Below are 15,538 nucleotides of genomic sequence, written 5' to 3'. Positions count from 1 at the left end.
TCATTGACACAATGCAATCTCTAGCCGCTTACCCTAACCTTACCCATCACAACTAAGTGCCTAACCCGAACCCTTACTTACCCTAAACCTACCCTTAACCTAACTATAACCTTATCCCTAAAACCAAGTCTTGACCCTCAAACAGGCCTTTAAAGGGGTCTCAGAAAGTGAGGACTGGCCAAAATGTCCTCACTTTACTCTCTTTGTCCTCACTCCAATGGTCTAAAACTCAAACTGGTCCTCACAAAAATAGTTGACACGCGTACGTACACGTACACACATTATTTTTTGGTATTCAGAAAAGTACTTTCTTGTTCTCAAAACAATTTGGGTGACAGAGATAAACAGCATTTGAACATAAATTACACTAAATACAGTAGAAGTGGGGAACTGTAAAATCTGGTGGTCTTAAACTGGTGCGTATTCAGTGAGCGCATACTGTATTCCATTTGTCCAAAATGAGAAAAAATAAAGACGTTTGATCTCATGCCAGCCAGGTAATCTATCTCTGACTAACTGTGGTTGGTGGTCTTCTTTTGACTATAACAACTGTTGGAGTGATGCAGTTTTTGAAAGCATCCTTCTGTTTGTTTTCATGCAATTATGACAGTAAAGAGGGTTGATGCACGTGTTTGTATGGAGCGCCTGTCCCATGATGCGTGTGATATCTCTTTCCTGTAGAGCTGTGTGTGTGTGTGTGTGTGTGCTGTGAGTGCTTGCACGCAGCAGACTGTCGATAAGAGACTGAGAGGAAGAGAAGAAGAAATTAGCTGCTTTATTCTGCAGAATATATATGCTAATAAATTCCATTTAGGCTTCATTTCCCAAATGTTTGTTCTCTCCTCAGAAGTAACGTTTGATATGATTTTTTCCTTCCATGGGAGGGAACTTTCCTGTGTTGTTCTGCTGCTGCAGGGCCTTTGACTGCCGCTGACATGAACTGACTTTTTGTCCACTTTTCGAATTTGTGTGTGAATGCAAATTTTAATTTAGTGCATTCTCAGCATTAAAGATTTCTGCAATCAGCAGTAGTGTTCCTGAAACACTCATTCTGTATTACACACTATCTTGCTAAACAGTTTTTTTTTTTTTTTGTCATCCTAAGTATGTTCCTGATATGGCTTTCAACGAGTAAAAGTTTAATTGTTATGAAAATAAATAAGATAATAATAGATTTCCATCATTATTTGTGTGTGCAAAGTTGCTTAACAAAAGTCAAGTTCTGGAAGTAAAATCCTATAAAAAAAAATCTAGGGAATAGGGATGCATTATATTAGAACTTTGCCGATATGCTGATATTTTTCTTATATGCTGATATTTTTCTGATATGCTGATATTTTTCAACTCGGTTTGGCCGATGCTGATACCGATATGTACATATCTTTTTAACTTTATTTGGGAAAACACCAAGTCTCTCCAGTGCAGGAATTCTAAATTAATTATTTTTCATTTCAATTAGTATTGAGAATAAAAAAATAAAACAATCTTTCCTGTTTCAAAAGCTTACTTGTTAGAACTAAATAAATGTTTCTCAAGTTCTTTTTATAACAAGAATACATTGAAAGATAAAAAAAATAAAAAAACTTTCTACTTCTTCAAACAGATTGGGTTGTAACCTAAACATTTTATTTGTGGATTTAACATTTGTAGATGGTCTACAGCAATGGAGTCGTCAACACATGAAGCGTTAAGTTAAAAGATGCCACCTTAAGCCTCTGATAAAAGAAATCTAAAAGTTATTTTAGATCTCCTTGTATTCAAGTTATTGTGATCATCTGTTTGAACGCTTTTTTTTTTTTTTTTTTTACAGATTAATAAACTTTATATATACAATTATTTAATTTACAAGCATCATGTTAGTGATTTTTTTATTTTTAGCCTATATAGGCTATAGCTTCTAACCATTAAAGCAAATCAGACTTATGATTGTATGACATCAATTACTGGTTTATTTAGTAACAGAAGTAACTTAATGTTATTTGTTTATTTTACTTTTCATTTTATTAGTCTAACAAGGCCTACAGCACCCCCTCCCCCCCACCCCAAATAAATAAAACCGCACACGCTAGCTACTGTTGACTGGTAAAATGGTGGATCTAAATTTAAAAGTGCAAAATTTCACTTCTCTACACTCACACTCATCTGTATAATGGCAGTGAATAGTGACCAGCATCAAACTTATTTTGCGGTCTATAAACCTGGTCTATAGACACAGCGAGGCAGTTCACTAGTATTTGAAACATAGCTGCTCAGTCTCCAGCACCACAAATAGAGCAGTCAGTAAAAACAGTCTCTACAGCCCCTCCAGTTTTCCAGCGTGTGTTTTTCGCAGGCGGGTGGTATGCGATTATTGACTGTTGTGTGCTGTCAGAGATGCAGGGGGCAGAAATACTGCAGCATGTCCCCTCACACACCCCTCCTGTTTCTCCACTTCGCTGAAGGCTATAATATCCACTCGCTGGGCCATGGACGAGCATGCTGTAAAACACACGACATTTACAGTACTGACCTCTTTTTGTGATGAATTCCCTTTGTAAGGACACGGAGGGACTTTCTTTAAATCACGTTCCAGGGACAGATGGGGATTCTAGAACGAGGGTCTCTTCTTTTTTCTTTTTTTTGAGCTAAACTGGAAGGGTTTATGATTCACATATCTCACCTGCCCTGGCGGGCATGTCTCTAAAGTCCTTTCTAACGTGTGTGGGTGTTTGTATCTAGGCTGACATTGTGATTTTGATTTGTTAGAGCTGAAAGGGAGTATTAAGGTACTGGAATAGCCTATCTGTCCTTTTTCTTTTCTGTAAGGCCGTGTTGCCTCTAGGCCAGTTACGATTACATAATAGACTGTTTGTGATCGTTTGGTGCACTTCAAATCTAATCACGTATTGCCATGAAATGATGGAATTTCAAATGAATATAGCAATGCGAAGAAATACACCATCCAAAAATCTAAATCCAAAATACACCATGCTTAAAGTTTTTCTGTGTTAATTATGAATTCTTTAATTAATGTTTTATAACAAATCAGAATAAAAAAAAAGGTAAATAACTTTTTGTTGAATTTGGCTTAGCAATGTTATTTTAAGTGTATTTGTTTATTTTATTTTTATTTATTTATTTTTGTTAATTATTTATTTTTTATTATTTTTATTGTTAGAAATGTTTTATTTATTTAAATAAAGACAATTTCTGCTTCAAGACATTTAAAAAAAAAACGTTGGCTTTTAAAAACCCTGGTCCAATGCAGTTGTTCACAGAGCAATCCACAGACTGATGAGTTCAGAGCACTGGTCGCTCTTTCGTGCAGCTGCACTCCTCCAAGACTTCCTGAATGTCCCGTGGAGAGCTGAAGCAGTATACATCTCTCCAAAGGCCTCCTTTTCACCCTCTGCATCCAGCTATTGCAGATCATCCGGTTTCCATTGTGGCTTCAGTGGCTCTAATCTTTATAAAATTAGCCACTGAGATGCTGATTTCCTTTCCTTTTAGTTTCATTTCCTTCTTGAATTAGTCACTTGAGCGGGTTTTTATTTAAACCCCACTTTTCCCCTTTCTTGTCTTCTAGATGGCATGCAATTTTGGAGATGATTTTCAGAGTCTACTGCAGTTCAAACTCAAGTGTTGGAGCGATGGCAGTGTCTTAATCATCTAGATTTACATCTCACTCTAATGAAATATCCACTGCCCTGTCAGTGAACACAATCGTTCAACCCTTTTATCAGTTACGGTTAAATATCAGGCAGCTAATTCTGCCATAAAGAGCGTGAGTGAGTTCTTGTGTTAATTATGTGCAGTACAGCACAGTGCAGTTTATTAAACAAAGTGCAAGAAATCGGACACTGTTGAACACAAAGCCTTTTCATATCCACTTCTAATGAATATGGCCTCAATTCCTTGAGGCCATGTGCGAGTGGTTTTGATACTCTACTCTAAACCACATTTGATTAAATGAAATGAGTTCTTGTTATTGATTTTAATATAATTGTTGAATCGTGTATTTAATATAAGTTAATTATGTATAAGTTCAAAATGGCAAAAAATGTAATGAAAACATTAGCTAATGTATATTAATGAACATGAATAAATAATGAATAGTATACTTAAAATTTTACTTGGATTAATAAATGCTGTAAAAAATATAACTAATGCTAACACAAGTAAACCTTATTGTAAAGCCTTGTCATTTTTTTAAGTTCTGCAGCTGAATACCACAATTTTATCTTGTTTAGCAGTTCAAATTAATTTATGCAAGACTACACTCTCATGCTTGGACAAACATGTTTTTCTTGAACGCTAGTTCTTCCTGTCACTCTTCCTTTGTTTTAATAACTCTAGTGGCCATATTTACTTCTCTCTTAGAAACACAAGATGAGTTGACTTGGCGTTTATGGTGTTTGTTTTGAGTGGATAATGCGAACATTAATTAAGGCCTTAACTAAGATTCTTCATTTGCCTGCCACATTGCCTGTTACTGCAGTGAGGTCGTTCCATCTGCTTTATGCATTGACCTTAGTTACACATATTGACACAACACGCACTAATTCATGTACACACACCTGTGCACACACAGACCCTTTGCCTTATGTATAACGAACACACTTCTTTCTTGACATCCTGATCCTATGCTTTTGAGGTGGGAAGGAGGGACTTCAAAATAGGTAGCAGCAACATGCACAATCAAACTGAGGGGGCCAAGTGGATTTTGAATAATGTAGTTCCACGATTATTGTAGTCAAATTAATATCAGTGCTGCAAACTTGTCTGCGTTTTGAGTCTAAAAATGTCATTTATGTGACAGAGCGATGCAGAGGCAGAATGATGATTTTAGTTAGTCAGTATTTAATTAGCTTTTAATGTGTATGTTTTTTAAATGTATATTTAAACCGATGTATATTTACATTCTAAATTATCAAAATAATTAGGGCTGTCGATTTATCATGTTAATTTAATGAATTAGTTTAGGTGGAGAAATAAAATTATCAACGCATTTAAAACACCCATCCCGCCCCAGACCTTTCGTAGGTCATCTTAAATTTCGAACGGTTGATTAGTGACGAACCAGAACAATAACTCACTGTGTGATGTAGCGTATAGAATGCTGTTAGAATGCCCCTAAAATTCAAGATATCAGGGCAAAAATGCCCCTTTATGAGTTTTTGTCTCGTATTTTTGTCTCATATTTATATCACACGAGTACCACAAGTGCAAATGTGATATTGATTTTATACAAAAGTTAAATAAAAAGTTAATATTTGTCATATTTTAGACATAATATTGTCTGTTTTTGCTCAAGTTTGCCGACAAAAATATTACCTATAAAGCCAGAGCAGAACTGTTTTGCGTCTCCGAGCCCCAATATATCCCAAAATATAGAATAGGATGAACCAAGGATTCAATGACCCATTCATAAAGAGAGCCATTTACTTCATTCAGCGTTTTGAACGAATTAAATGAATCAATCAATGACTCAATGACTTACTCATTTAGACATTTACTGCCACCTACTGGCAGTTTTAGTTTCTTATTTAGAGTATCATTTTATTAATAAAATAATGTCATACTTCCATATTGATATAGGTATAGTTCACCCAAAAATTATAATTTTGTCATAGTTTTCTTATCCTCATGGCAGAGAAAAAAAACAAAACGTTATTTTTTATTAAACGGTGGTTTACTGAACAAACTATGGCTCTATCTTTCAATTAAACTTCTCAATTACACTCTTCCTACATCCTGGGAAGATTTTAAGTACTTCCACTTTGCAAAATGTTTATTTTAGTCAGAATTCTATGGTCTCTTTGACACTCTTGCGGCCATCTTCGCTGGTTCAGGGAAGTCTAACGGAGACGTGCCTACTGTCAGGACAAGCCTTTATGTGAAATGAATACTTTCTGAATTTGAATCTCTAACATTTACAGATAAGGATACAACCGTAAGGCTCAAGTTATGTACGGAAGAAAACAAATGCATCAAATGCATTAAACAGCACATGCATCTGACAAGAGGACATGCCGCTTTAAACTGTGTGCTTATAAGTTAGTTTGAAGCTCTCAATATAAATCACGTCATGTTTTGGACACTTTTCCTGCAGATGCTCTCTCCGTATATAATATAATATAAACTGTATCGTCCCATTCTAGGAGAAAATGACATTTTCTGGCTGCAGTGTGGCCAAGTTTCACCAGCATACAGCCGAGAGCTGTCAGGTGTACTGCAGGTACCCACGCACACATGCCGTCTGAGAAGTTATCTTCCGCAGGAGAAACCCTACACCTACGCCATCATCTCTTGCTCACTGTAACCGATACCAGCTGTCACAAACACCAGCGTTCTTCCCCGCTGTGTGTCTGACCGATTCTCTCATCTTCCTCTATATCTTTTTCTCTACTTCTCTTCTCTCTCATCTTCCTGTGTCACCTCTCTCTGTGTTTTTTACTCTGCGTTTCCTTCCTTCCTCATATTTCTGCCTGCCGGCACGTATCCCCCAGTCATGCACTGCTGCAGAGGACATCTTCTCTGTCCATCATTATTTATGATCCCTGCGTTCAGCACTTTTGCACAGAAAGACACTTCAATGAAATATTCACCTGCTCGACTTACTGTAAAGTGGTTTACTCAGGCTTGTTTATCCTGCATGTGACCTGTACCCGCTGTTCTCATGTCTGCACTGGCCTTATCTAATCTGCCTGGTTCTTTCTGGCACCAAACACGGCATCCCTGCTGTGTGCTACAGCATGTCACTGCTTGTGCCTGTCATCTCTAGCAGCTGCTGGGAGCGAATGGCCGATGCACACTTACTGCACCGCTTCGGTTCGCAAAGGCTCTCAGGATGCCATGATAAATCAGCACAGCAGTGCACCTCACATGTTCCTCTCTGTGCTGGTTGTTTAAAGGCACAATATGTAATTTTTTTGCTTTAAAAATAGCAAAAATCACTATATCTATGTTATATATATTTTTTAGTTGTGTACTTACATTATCCCGACTGTTTCCAACAACTTTCAAACCAGGAGAAATTTTAATTTAATTTTTAGACACGGCACGTTTCTTTATTTCCGTTTTGTCGCAGTCAATGGCGTCATATCCGCGTTGTCCCTGGTTTCCGCTTGTACTGCCATGGTAACCAGAGCTATGAACCAGAGCCCTCTGATAGTAACCAAGATGACAGACGTGGACCACTGTAGTTCGCAATGTCTATCTGCACGCTGTTGTTATTTCGTTCAAACATTATGGACCATGGCAAGCAGACTTTGGATAAAAAAGGAGAACTAAACTGAGAATCAATATCAGCGCGGTGTTTTCGACATGCCTAGAGCTCCCATAGACAGTATATAAACGAGAGCTCCACGTCCGAGACTTCGACCGCTTCTACATGTACTTTATTAAACAGGTGAGCACATTTACATAAAACTAATCAATGTTATATAGTTCAACAATGATAAAATGTCAGAATATGATCTGTATGTTATTCTAATGTTGATCTAGCTTACTGCTAGTCTCATACAGACAAACTAACACATACATTTCAACACATTCAAATGCAGTTTAGTGTGATAGTGTAATGGTAGACCAAGTGAAACAGCGCTGCGTTACCTCACAAGTTTAATTTGTCTAATAAACTGACCTGTGAGTTGTAATTCTGCACTCGCGTGTAATGTTAGTTCGGTAGAATGAGATGTCCATTCCTTTTATATCCGCGGGAGGAGCTGATAGCTGTCTCTTAGCAACCCCGAACTGCTTCATATCACAGTCATGATAAAAGCATCGATGTATTCAGTCATCCATAAACATTATTAGATCGGTCGGCTTGACGTTGACGACAAGATCCATAATTCTTAGCAAATGTTGCGTCATCAAACTACGCCTTTGTTATTGTAAATATGTTAGCGACCCCTAGTGGAGAAAAAATTCCACAGTGTACGTTTAATGCTTTTTCTTTTTCCCTGAAAAAAGAAAGTTTAGTGTTTCTTTTCATTTGTTTTTAAGTAAAGCCAGGTGCACACTGTAGCATTTTGGCTACGATTTGGTCGTCTGAGACAAATGTTGAGAATCCTAAAAGATTCCTCAGATCCTAGGCCTAAGTCTTTGATCACTAGTTTGAAATGTTCGCCAACAGCAGATTAATGACCGTTGTGATCTAACTTTACCTCCGACGAAATTCTGGCAGTGTCAGAAGATTTGACGCACAGTCCTGTAGTGTAACTTCTCCTACGACAACTATCAAATCAAAAACCAATTGGAGAGCCGAATGCGATGATGCAATTAGTTTGAAATGAGACAACAACAAACTACCACTTGCTCCACACACATCTTCTTCGCTGTGATAAAAATTAACGCTGGAGATTGTTTTTGTTTGCTAGCCACCATTTCCGTTGCACAAGTAATGCAGCGCACAGTCACCGAACGTTTGGATTGATGTAAAACTGTATGAGTTTTCATGCGTGCGTCCGTTTTTAAGGCGTCTTGACTGTCGTACAGTCTGACATTAATGACAACTGAGATCCCACAGTGTGACATGTTCGTACAGTCTTACAAGAAACAATCGCAAAGAACTATTATAAATCTTAAATATCTCTGTGAAGTTTCTTACTAGTATAATTAAAAGCTCTATATAAAATAAATATAATTAATTTCCATCCATCTTCTTCGGCTTATCCGGGGCCTGGTCGCGGGGGCAGCGGTCTAAGCAGAGACGCCCACACTTCCCTCTCCCTAGACCTTCCTCCAGCTCTTCCGGGGGAATACCGAGGCGTTCCCAGGCCAGTCAGGAGACATAATCCCTCCCAGCGTTCCCTAGGTCTTCCCCAGGGTCTCCTCCCGGTGGGACGCGCCCGGAACACCTCCCCGGGAAGGCGACCAGGAGGCATCCGGAACAGATGCCCGAGCCACCTCAGCTGGCTCCTCTCGATCTGGAGGAGCAGCGGCTCTACTCTGAGCTCCTCCCGAGTGACCATGCTCCTCACCCTATCTCTAAGGAAGCGCCCAGCCACCCTGCGGAGAAAGCTCATTTCGGCAGCCTGTATCTGGGATCTTGTCCTTTCGGTCATGACCCACAGCTCATGACCATAGGTGAGAGAAGGAACGTAGATCGACCGGTAAATCGAGAGCTTCGCCTTGCAGCTCAGCTCCTTCTTCACCACGACAGACCGGTACATCGACCGCATTACTGCAGAAGCTGCACCGATCCGTCTGTCGATCTCCCGTTCCATCCTTCCCTCACTCGTGAACAAGACCCCAAGATACTTGAACTCCTCCATTTGAGGCAGGAACTCTCCACCAACCTGAAGCGAGCAAGTCACCCTTTGGATATAATAAATATAATAATTAATTTGAATGAATAAATAAAATAAATTAGATTCTATTTTGGAAAAACTGCAATTTCAGAGATACTATTGTGACTTTTCTTACTTTTACAAGGTACCTATTATGACTGTCGAGATGAAAAACCTTTAAATACTGATTGTTCAGAACTTTGTTGGGAAGAAAATTGATTAAAAAAATGTCTGTTGTTATATTACAGAATATTACAGCAAGATGTTCCACAATAAGTATGATTTTTTTTCCGCAAATGGTTCAGTCAGTCCGTTTAGCCTGCCATCAAACTCTACTACAATGAACTCCTTCTGGACTCCAACAGTAAAGATAAATGCACATATTCCTTATACCTTAAAGAGACATCTTAGAGCAACTAAATTATATTTGCATTTCTGGTTGGTGTTATATACAGTGCATAACGTCATTTACGTAACGTCTAGGGAACATTTGCACTAAGAACAACATGAGGATCATGACAGATTGAGTAGATAAAGCTCATTCAGATGTTCTGGTGCTTCTGAGTGTCATGCATCCACAGTTCTAGCAGTTTAGTCTGGCCGAGTCCAGCTCTGAGCTACGCATGGCTGGTCCTCGGCTCTCTGCCAGTAAGCGGCTTTGTGCCTCATGCCATCTGCTCCTGCAGTTTGTGTTGGGGAAAACACAGCCCCTCTCGCACCCATATTAGCAAGATATAGTGATAATAAGCAGCACTCAACCACCTCTTCAATTTGCATTCTTCTCCAGTTTGCCGGCATTGCAATTTTATAGCTGAATCAGATTAGACTTCTGCTTTAAATGCAGATCGCATCATTTATTAAGAAGCATCTGCTTGTTTTTTCAGAGTCTTGAAGGTCAGCAGACTGCTGTAAGGACATGAGATTAGATTTTCTTTACGTTAAACATCTTAAACCAGTTCTTAATATAATATGACAATGTGTAAGGTCATGTTAACACCTTAAAACCATGTTCTTTTATCATGTAAAGGTCATGATACAACACGCAAAGATTTTTGCCCAGCTCCCTGATTTTCTTGGCTTATTGGCGGCTCAGTCATTGTGTCTATTTCAAAATCTCAAATGAAATTTGAGACTGATGGTTTTTCCGTTCATTGTTCTGTGCCAAACAAGACCTTTTAACCTTGTGGCTTATTGCTTTAGTAAATCTCAGCAAATGCTCTGTTTAAAAACTAATTTACTTGAGTCATGACTCATAGGACAGAACTCCGCAACAGCCTGTGTGTTTGTTTGCTTTTTAAAATTTAATTGTGGAGATGTGAATGAATGAGAGAATGTGCGAGCACTGCAGTCCTGATCTGAGTCCTGTATATGTTTTAGCACAGCTTGGTCTGAAAACTGCTGTCCTTTGCTGGCAACACACACACACACACACACACACACACACACACACACACACACACACACACACACACACACACACACACACACACACACACACACACACACACACACACTTGCACTTATATATGATATGAACAATCTCCTAGGTCTTTGCATTTCTTTGTGAGTTCCCATCAAAGACAATATTTCTCAAATTTGGTTGCTTACATCTAATGCAGATTTTTTATTTATGTTTGTTCATCAGTTATGAGCATAGTTATTTGGAAGTTGGTCTGAAATTATTTATTTTGGTATTTTCTTTGTAAGTTCTTTGGTAAGTTCTATTTAGTCAATGACTTTAGTTTCAGACACAGGCTGCATCCTAAAACTTTGGCAGCTGACTTGTTGCCTCGCTGCCTTAGCAGGCAATGACTTCGCAGGCAGAATTTGCACACGAAGGTACCTCACAAAACAAAAATAGAGAGAGCTTTGGTGATAACTAACCAAATATTTAATTAATATAATAGTATTTTCTAGGCATGCACCGGAATTAAAATTCTGGGCTGAAACTTAAACAATCAGGATGCACACAACCTATTTAATATTCTACATTCAAATAGCTAAAACTGAGTTGTACAAATTACACGTAAAGCAGTTTTTATGTCAACTTTTTAATAACAGAATTGTTTGTTGGTGAAATATAACATTTAAACAACAATGAACTGTAATACCTTTTCACGACAGATTTATTCAAACATACATTAAATAATGAAGACATAACTAAGGTTAATTAAAAATATAATGAATAAATAATACAGTGCATTTTCAACAAAATGCTCTTCTATATAATTTATTTGTCTAGCTAACTAATGAGTTTATGGACATTGAATAGCTTTCTTGAGGTAAATGTAGCGTTAATTGACAATTATAGCCTACAAGCTGTTTTCCTTAGTTCTTGCTAGAAATAACATCAAAAGTGGTAAACGTTGGTCAAATATTTACACTTTCACAGAAACTGAGCATCAACCGCAACTTTCAGATGCCATATTTATTTTTGTCATGGAATGGAACGCACAGGATTGTGGGATATCAAAGGCAGTTAAGGATACATCTATGCTGCTTTCAAAAATTGGTCAGATGAAGGTATCTCAGGAAGACAGTAAGTTAAGCTAACATTGTCTTCAGACATGAGTTGATGCCTTCCGACCTTGAAATGCAGCATTTATCAGCTTTTGGACGCAGCCACAGTCTAGCAATGCTGAACTTTGTCCTCCACACGTTCAATGCACCTGCAGTTTGTTAACAGTTCAGCCTGAGAACTCAGATGACAGGAAGACAGAAGTCAGCCAGAAAGTGTTCTCTCCAGAGCACTGACCTAGGGAACTGTACAGAGAGGTTCTGACAACACATATTTCATAAAGTCTGTCTATTTTTATGTCTGCCTGGATATCTGTGGGGCAGAGTGAACTGGGTCGTCTGTAATGAAATGTAACCTGCGTACCTGAGGAGGAGGGTGAAAATTCTTACCGACTCTCCGGCAGTAATATAGAGAATAAATGTCAAGTTTGAAAATGTGGCCATGCTGAGCTTAGTGTATTCTATGTAAATATCACACCAGCACATTTCCCCTCACTGTAGAGGAACAATTTAGTATTTTTTTACTACACGAGAGATGATCTGATTCTGATCTAACAAACTTGAAGCTAAGTCCTAAGAATAAAAGATTTAAACTTGGATAAATTGATTCCTGTGTTGATCTGTCCAGATTTTATTTTATTGTTTAATGTTTTTTAAAGCTTCATAATGAGAAATAAAATGTTCCTCTCTTTTGAAATAAATGAGTTAGCATTTACTTAAATAAGTTTTCCTTGTCAATACATGTATTATCCTATTTGTTAAGTAGAAATATAAGTGGGATAATGTACATTTAGATGGTCATCATAAAAATGGTCCACTTTAAGATGATACAAGACCCCTACACATTACATTCTGTCTGTATTTATTTTGAAGTATCGAACGACTGATTGTACATCTTTACCTGTAGCACAGATACAGAAAACAGGCCTATCGCCAATCAACCCACTGCACAGCTTATTAGGGTGGCAGCTGAAGCTTTGTCCTTTCCCATTGCTCATTTGGTCAATTTAAGTTTGTTGCAGGGCATATTTCCAGAGAAATGGAAGGAGGCTAAAATCATACCACTGCCTAAAAATAAAAGAGCCACATTTACAGGACAGAATAGCCGACCTATCAGTCTATTACCTTTACTCAGCAAAGTCATGGAAAAGATTGCTTTTGAACAAGTTTATAAATATTTTTTTTCTAATTGGCTGATCACCAAGTACCAGCATGCACATCGAGAGGGTCACTCCACATGTACTGCTTTAACGCATATGACCGACAACTGGTTAGAAGAAATCGATGCAAACAGATTAGTAGGAGCAGTGATGTTGGACTTTAGTGCAGCGTTTGACCTGATAGATCACAAAATACTGCTTCAAAAATTAGAATGCTATGGTTTTACACCTTCGTCTCTGTCATGGATGGGGAGTTACCTATCCAATAGGAAGCAGCGGGTGTTCTTTAATGGTCAATATTCATCTATTAAGACAATACATTATGGTGTGCCCCAGGGTAGCTGCCTTGGGCCTTTGCTATACTCGATCTTTGCAAATGATTTACCTTATATTGTGAAACATTCAACTGTTGTTATGTATGCAGATGATTCCACACTGTACTGTTCTGCAAAAACTCCTCATGATGTCTCAAATCTATTAAATCATGACTTGCAGAATATAAGCAAGTGGGTAAAAGATAACAAATTAGTTTTAAATGTAAACAAATCAACATCTATGATATTCTGGAAAATATCAAAACTAACTACCCAGCCCTCTCTGAACTTGTCAGTCAATGGGCTGCAGCTAAGACAAGTGATGCAAGCCAGGTTACTGGGCGTCACCTTGGATTCTTACTTGTCTTGGTCAGCTCATATTGATGGAATGATAGCTAAAATGGGGAATGGTATTGCAATGTCCAGAAAATGTATGTCATATATTCCTATGTCCATTGCTAAACAGGTTGTCCAGTCTCTTGTTCTGTGTCATTTAGAAAACTGTCCAATTATATGGTCGTCTGCATCACAAAAAGACCTTCGTAAGCTTCAAGTGGCACAAAATAGGGCAGCGAGGACTGTCCTCCAGTGCTCTCTTAAGACTAACGTGGCCCTGATGCATACACACCTTTCTTGGCTTACAGTTGACGACAAAATCAAACTACGATTAACTTTAATATTGTGGAATGCAGTATTTATGAAACAGCCACAGTTTCTCTCTGAGCAGCTTGTTTTTGTAGGAAGTGGACACTTATATGCCACCAGGCAGGCACTAGGTGGTGACATAAAACTTCCGCTTCCCAGGACAAATTTTCTGAAACGCACATCACTTTACAGAGCAATATCTATTTGGAATCGACTCTGTCTCATCACGCAGAATTCAGAACAAATACAAATTTAAGAGGACAGTAACCCAGGAACTGCTGCAAATGATCTCATGAAAGCTGGAAATTGTCATGTTCTTTCACTTCGTAATATTTTGAACGTAATTGCAACGTTTGAATTTTCTTGATTGTAATTTGTGTTGTTATTGCTTTGTGTAATTTTATGTTGTGTGAATATTTTAAAGAGGACCCCAGGAAGATTAGCTGCCATTAAATGGGCCGCTAATGGGGATCCTAATAAAACAATAAAACAACCCACTGCACACAAACAGAAGCACAAACTTGCTCCAGTGATCTCTCTGCTGCCATCTCTCTTCAGGCCTGCAGAAACACCCTGAGCTCATGCTGAGCAGGGTTAAAGGCTTTGGGAAGTCTGATCACAGCTTCTCACGAAAAGCCAACCTCTCCCCAGCCCCCATACTCCCTGCTGTTCCTCAAACACTCAGCCCACACAGAGTGTTGCCATCATTCTCATTGCTGCTGTGAGCATTTCTCCATTCCTAGAAAGAGGGTAGGCTTCTCACTTCAGCCGCTCAACTTTTGGCTATTGAGCCATATACAGTATGGCTCAATAATGACAGTGTCTGAAATTCTCATTGTTCCTCCAAAAGAGTTTCCACATGAGTCATATATCAGCTGTAATAACTGTCAGCGTCATTGCAGTTCTCTGCTTATTTGGATAATGTTAAATTTTGTTACCTTGTCAACGATTAATGCCATCTCAAATTGATTGAAAACGAATGACTTCTGGGCACTTTGTTTCTGTGTATCACTGTCAGTGTGAATATTTTTTGTTGAATGGATTATGGCTGTGTAATCTCACCATTTAAAGATTAAATTTAACAGGTTTATGGGCCAGAACAGCAAGTCAGCAACAATAGCTCAATTATTTTGCGAGTAGAGGAAAAAAAGGCAATGCTGGGGCCAACTAAATGTAAATAAGCTGTTTACACTGGAGGTTCAGGCTTGTGTATTATTATCCAATTATTGTTTTTGGTCTGTTGGATTATTTTTACCATTGCTCATCCTGTCTTGATATTGACTTAATCAATAAACCCAAAATGTGCAGGACTCTAATTTACCTTTTTGTTTCCTTTTCAGGGGGCCGTTTAGCGTGGTAAGAAGATGCATCAACAGGGAGACGGGTCAGCAGTTTGCAGTGAAGATTGTGGATGTGGCCAAATTCACCTCCAGCCCTGGCCTCAGCACAGAGGGTAAGACACGTCATCTCTGTTATTTTCAACTGTTTTCCTTTTTAGCTGATGATTTTGTGGAGAATTTATCAGCTGTGACCTTTCCGGAGCTCAAAATACATAATCAGTGTTTTCTCATGAATAATCATTGAATTCTTTGGAAATGGCTGGAAATGAACCAAACTGAACGTCTGTGTT

General features: G+C 38.4%; 1 protein-coding gene and 2 long non-coding RNA genes across 17 annotated transcripts in view; 1 reads left to right on the top strand and 2 right to left on the bottom strand.

The window, feature by feature from the left end:
- caska (calcium/calmodulin-dependent serine protein kinase a) overlaps positions 1–15,538 on the top strand; it is a 163,537-nt gene that overhangs the window by 70,284 nt on the left and 77,715 nt on the right. For all 15 annotated transcript variants that reach the window (XM_082174505.1, XM_082174496.1, XM_082174504.1 and 12 more), the window contains exon 2: positions 15,249–15,361. In XM_082174505.1, the coding sequence (XP_082030631.1) occupies positions 15,249–15,361 (113 nt within the window). The remainder of the gene's footprint in view (positions 1–15,248; positions 15,362–15,538) is intronic.
- The window catches only part of LOC309502238, a 209,991-nt gene that overhangs the window by 120,407 nt on the left and 74,046 nt on the right, over positions 1–15,538 (bottom strand). The window lies entirely within an intron of this gene.
- On the bottom strand, positions 7,931–15,242 carry LOC309502239. Its single transcript, XR_014207209.1, has 3 exons — positions 14,414–15,242; positions 10,735–12,742; positions 7,931–10,680 (listed from the first exon to the last, which is right to left on the bottom strand). It is a non-coding gene; the product is annotated as an uncharacterized lncRNA (long non-coding RNA).

This window comes from Leuciscus leuciscus, assembly GCF_965113295.1.
Source record: "Leuciscus leuciscus genome assembly, chromosome: 7".
Lineage (NCBI taxonomy): Eukaryota > Metazoa > Chordata > Actinopteri > Cypriniformes > Leuciscidae > Leuciscus > Leuciscus leuciscus.
Note: the sequence above shows the minus strand (reverse complement) of the source record. Positions and strands in the feature narration are given on the sequence as shown.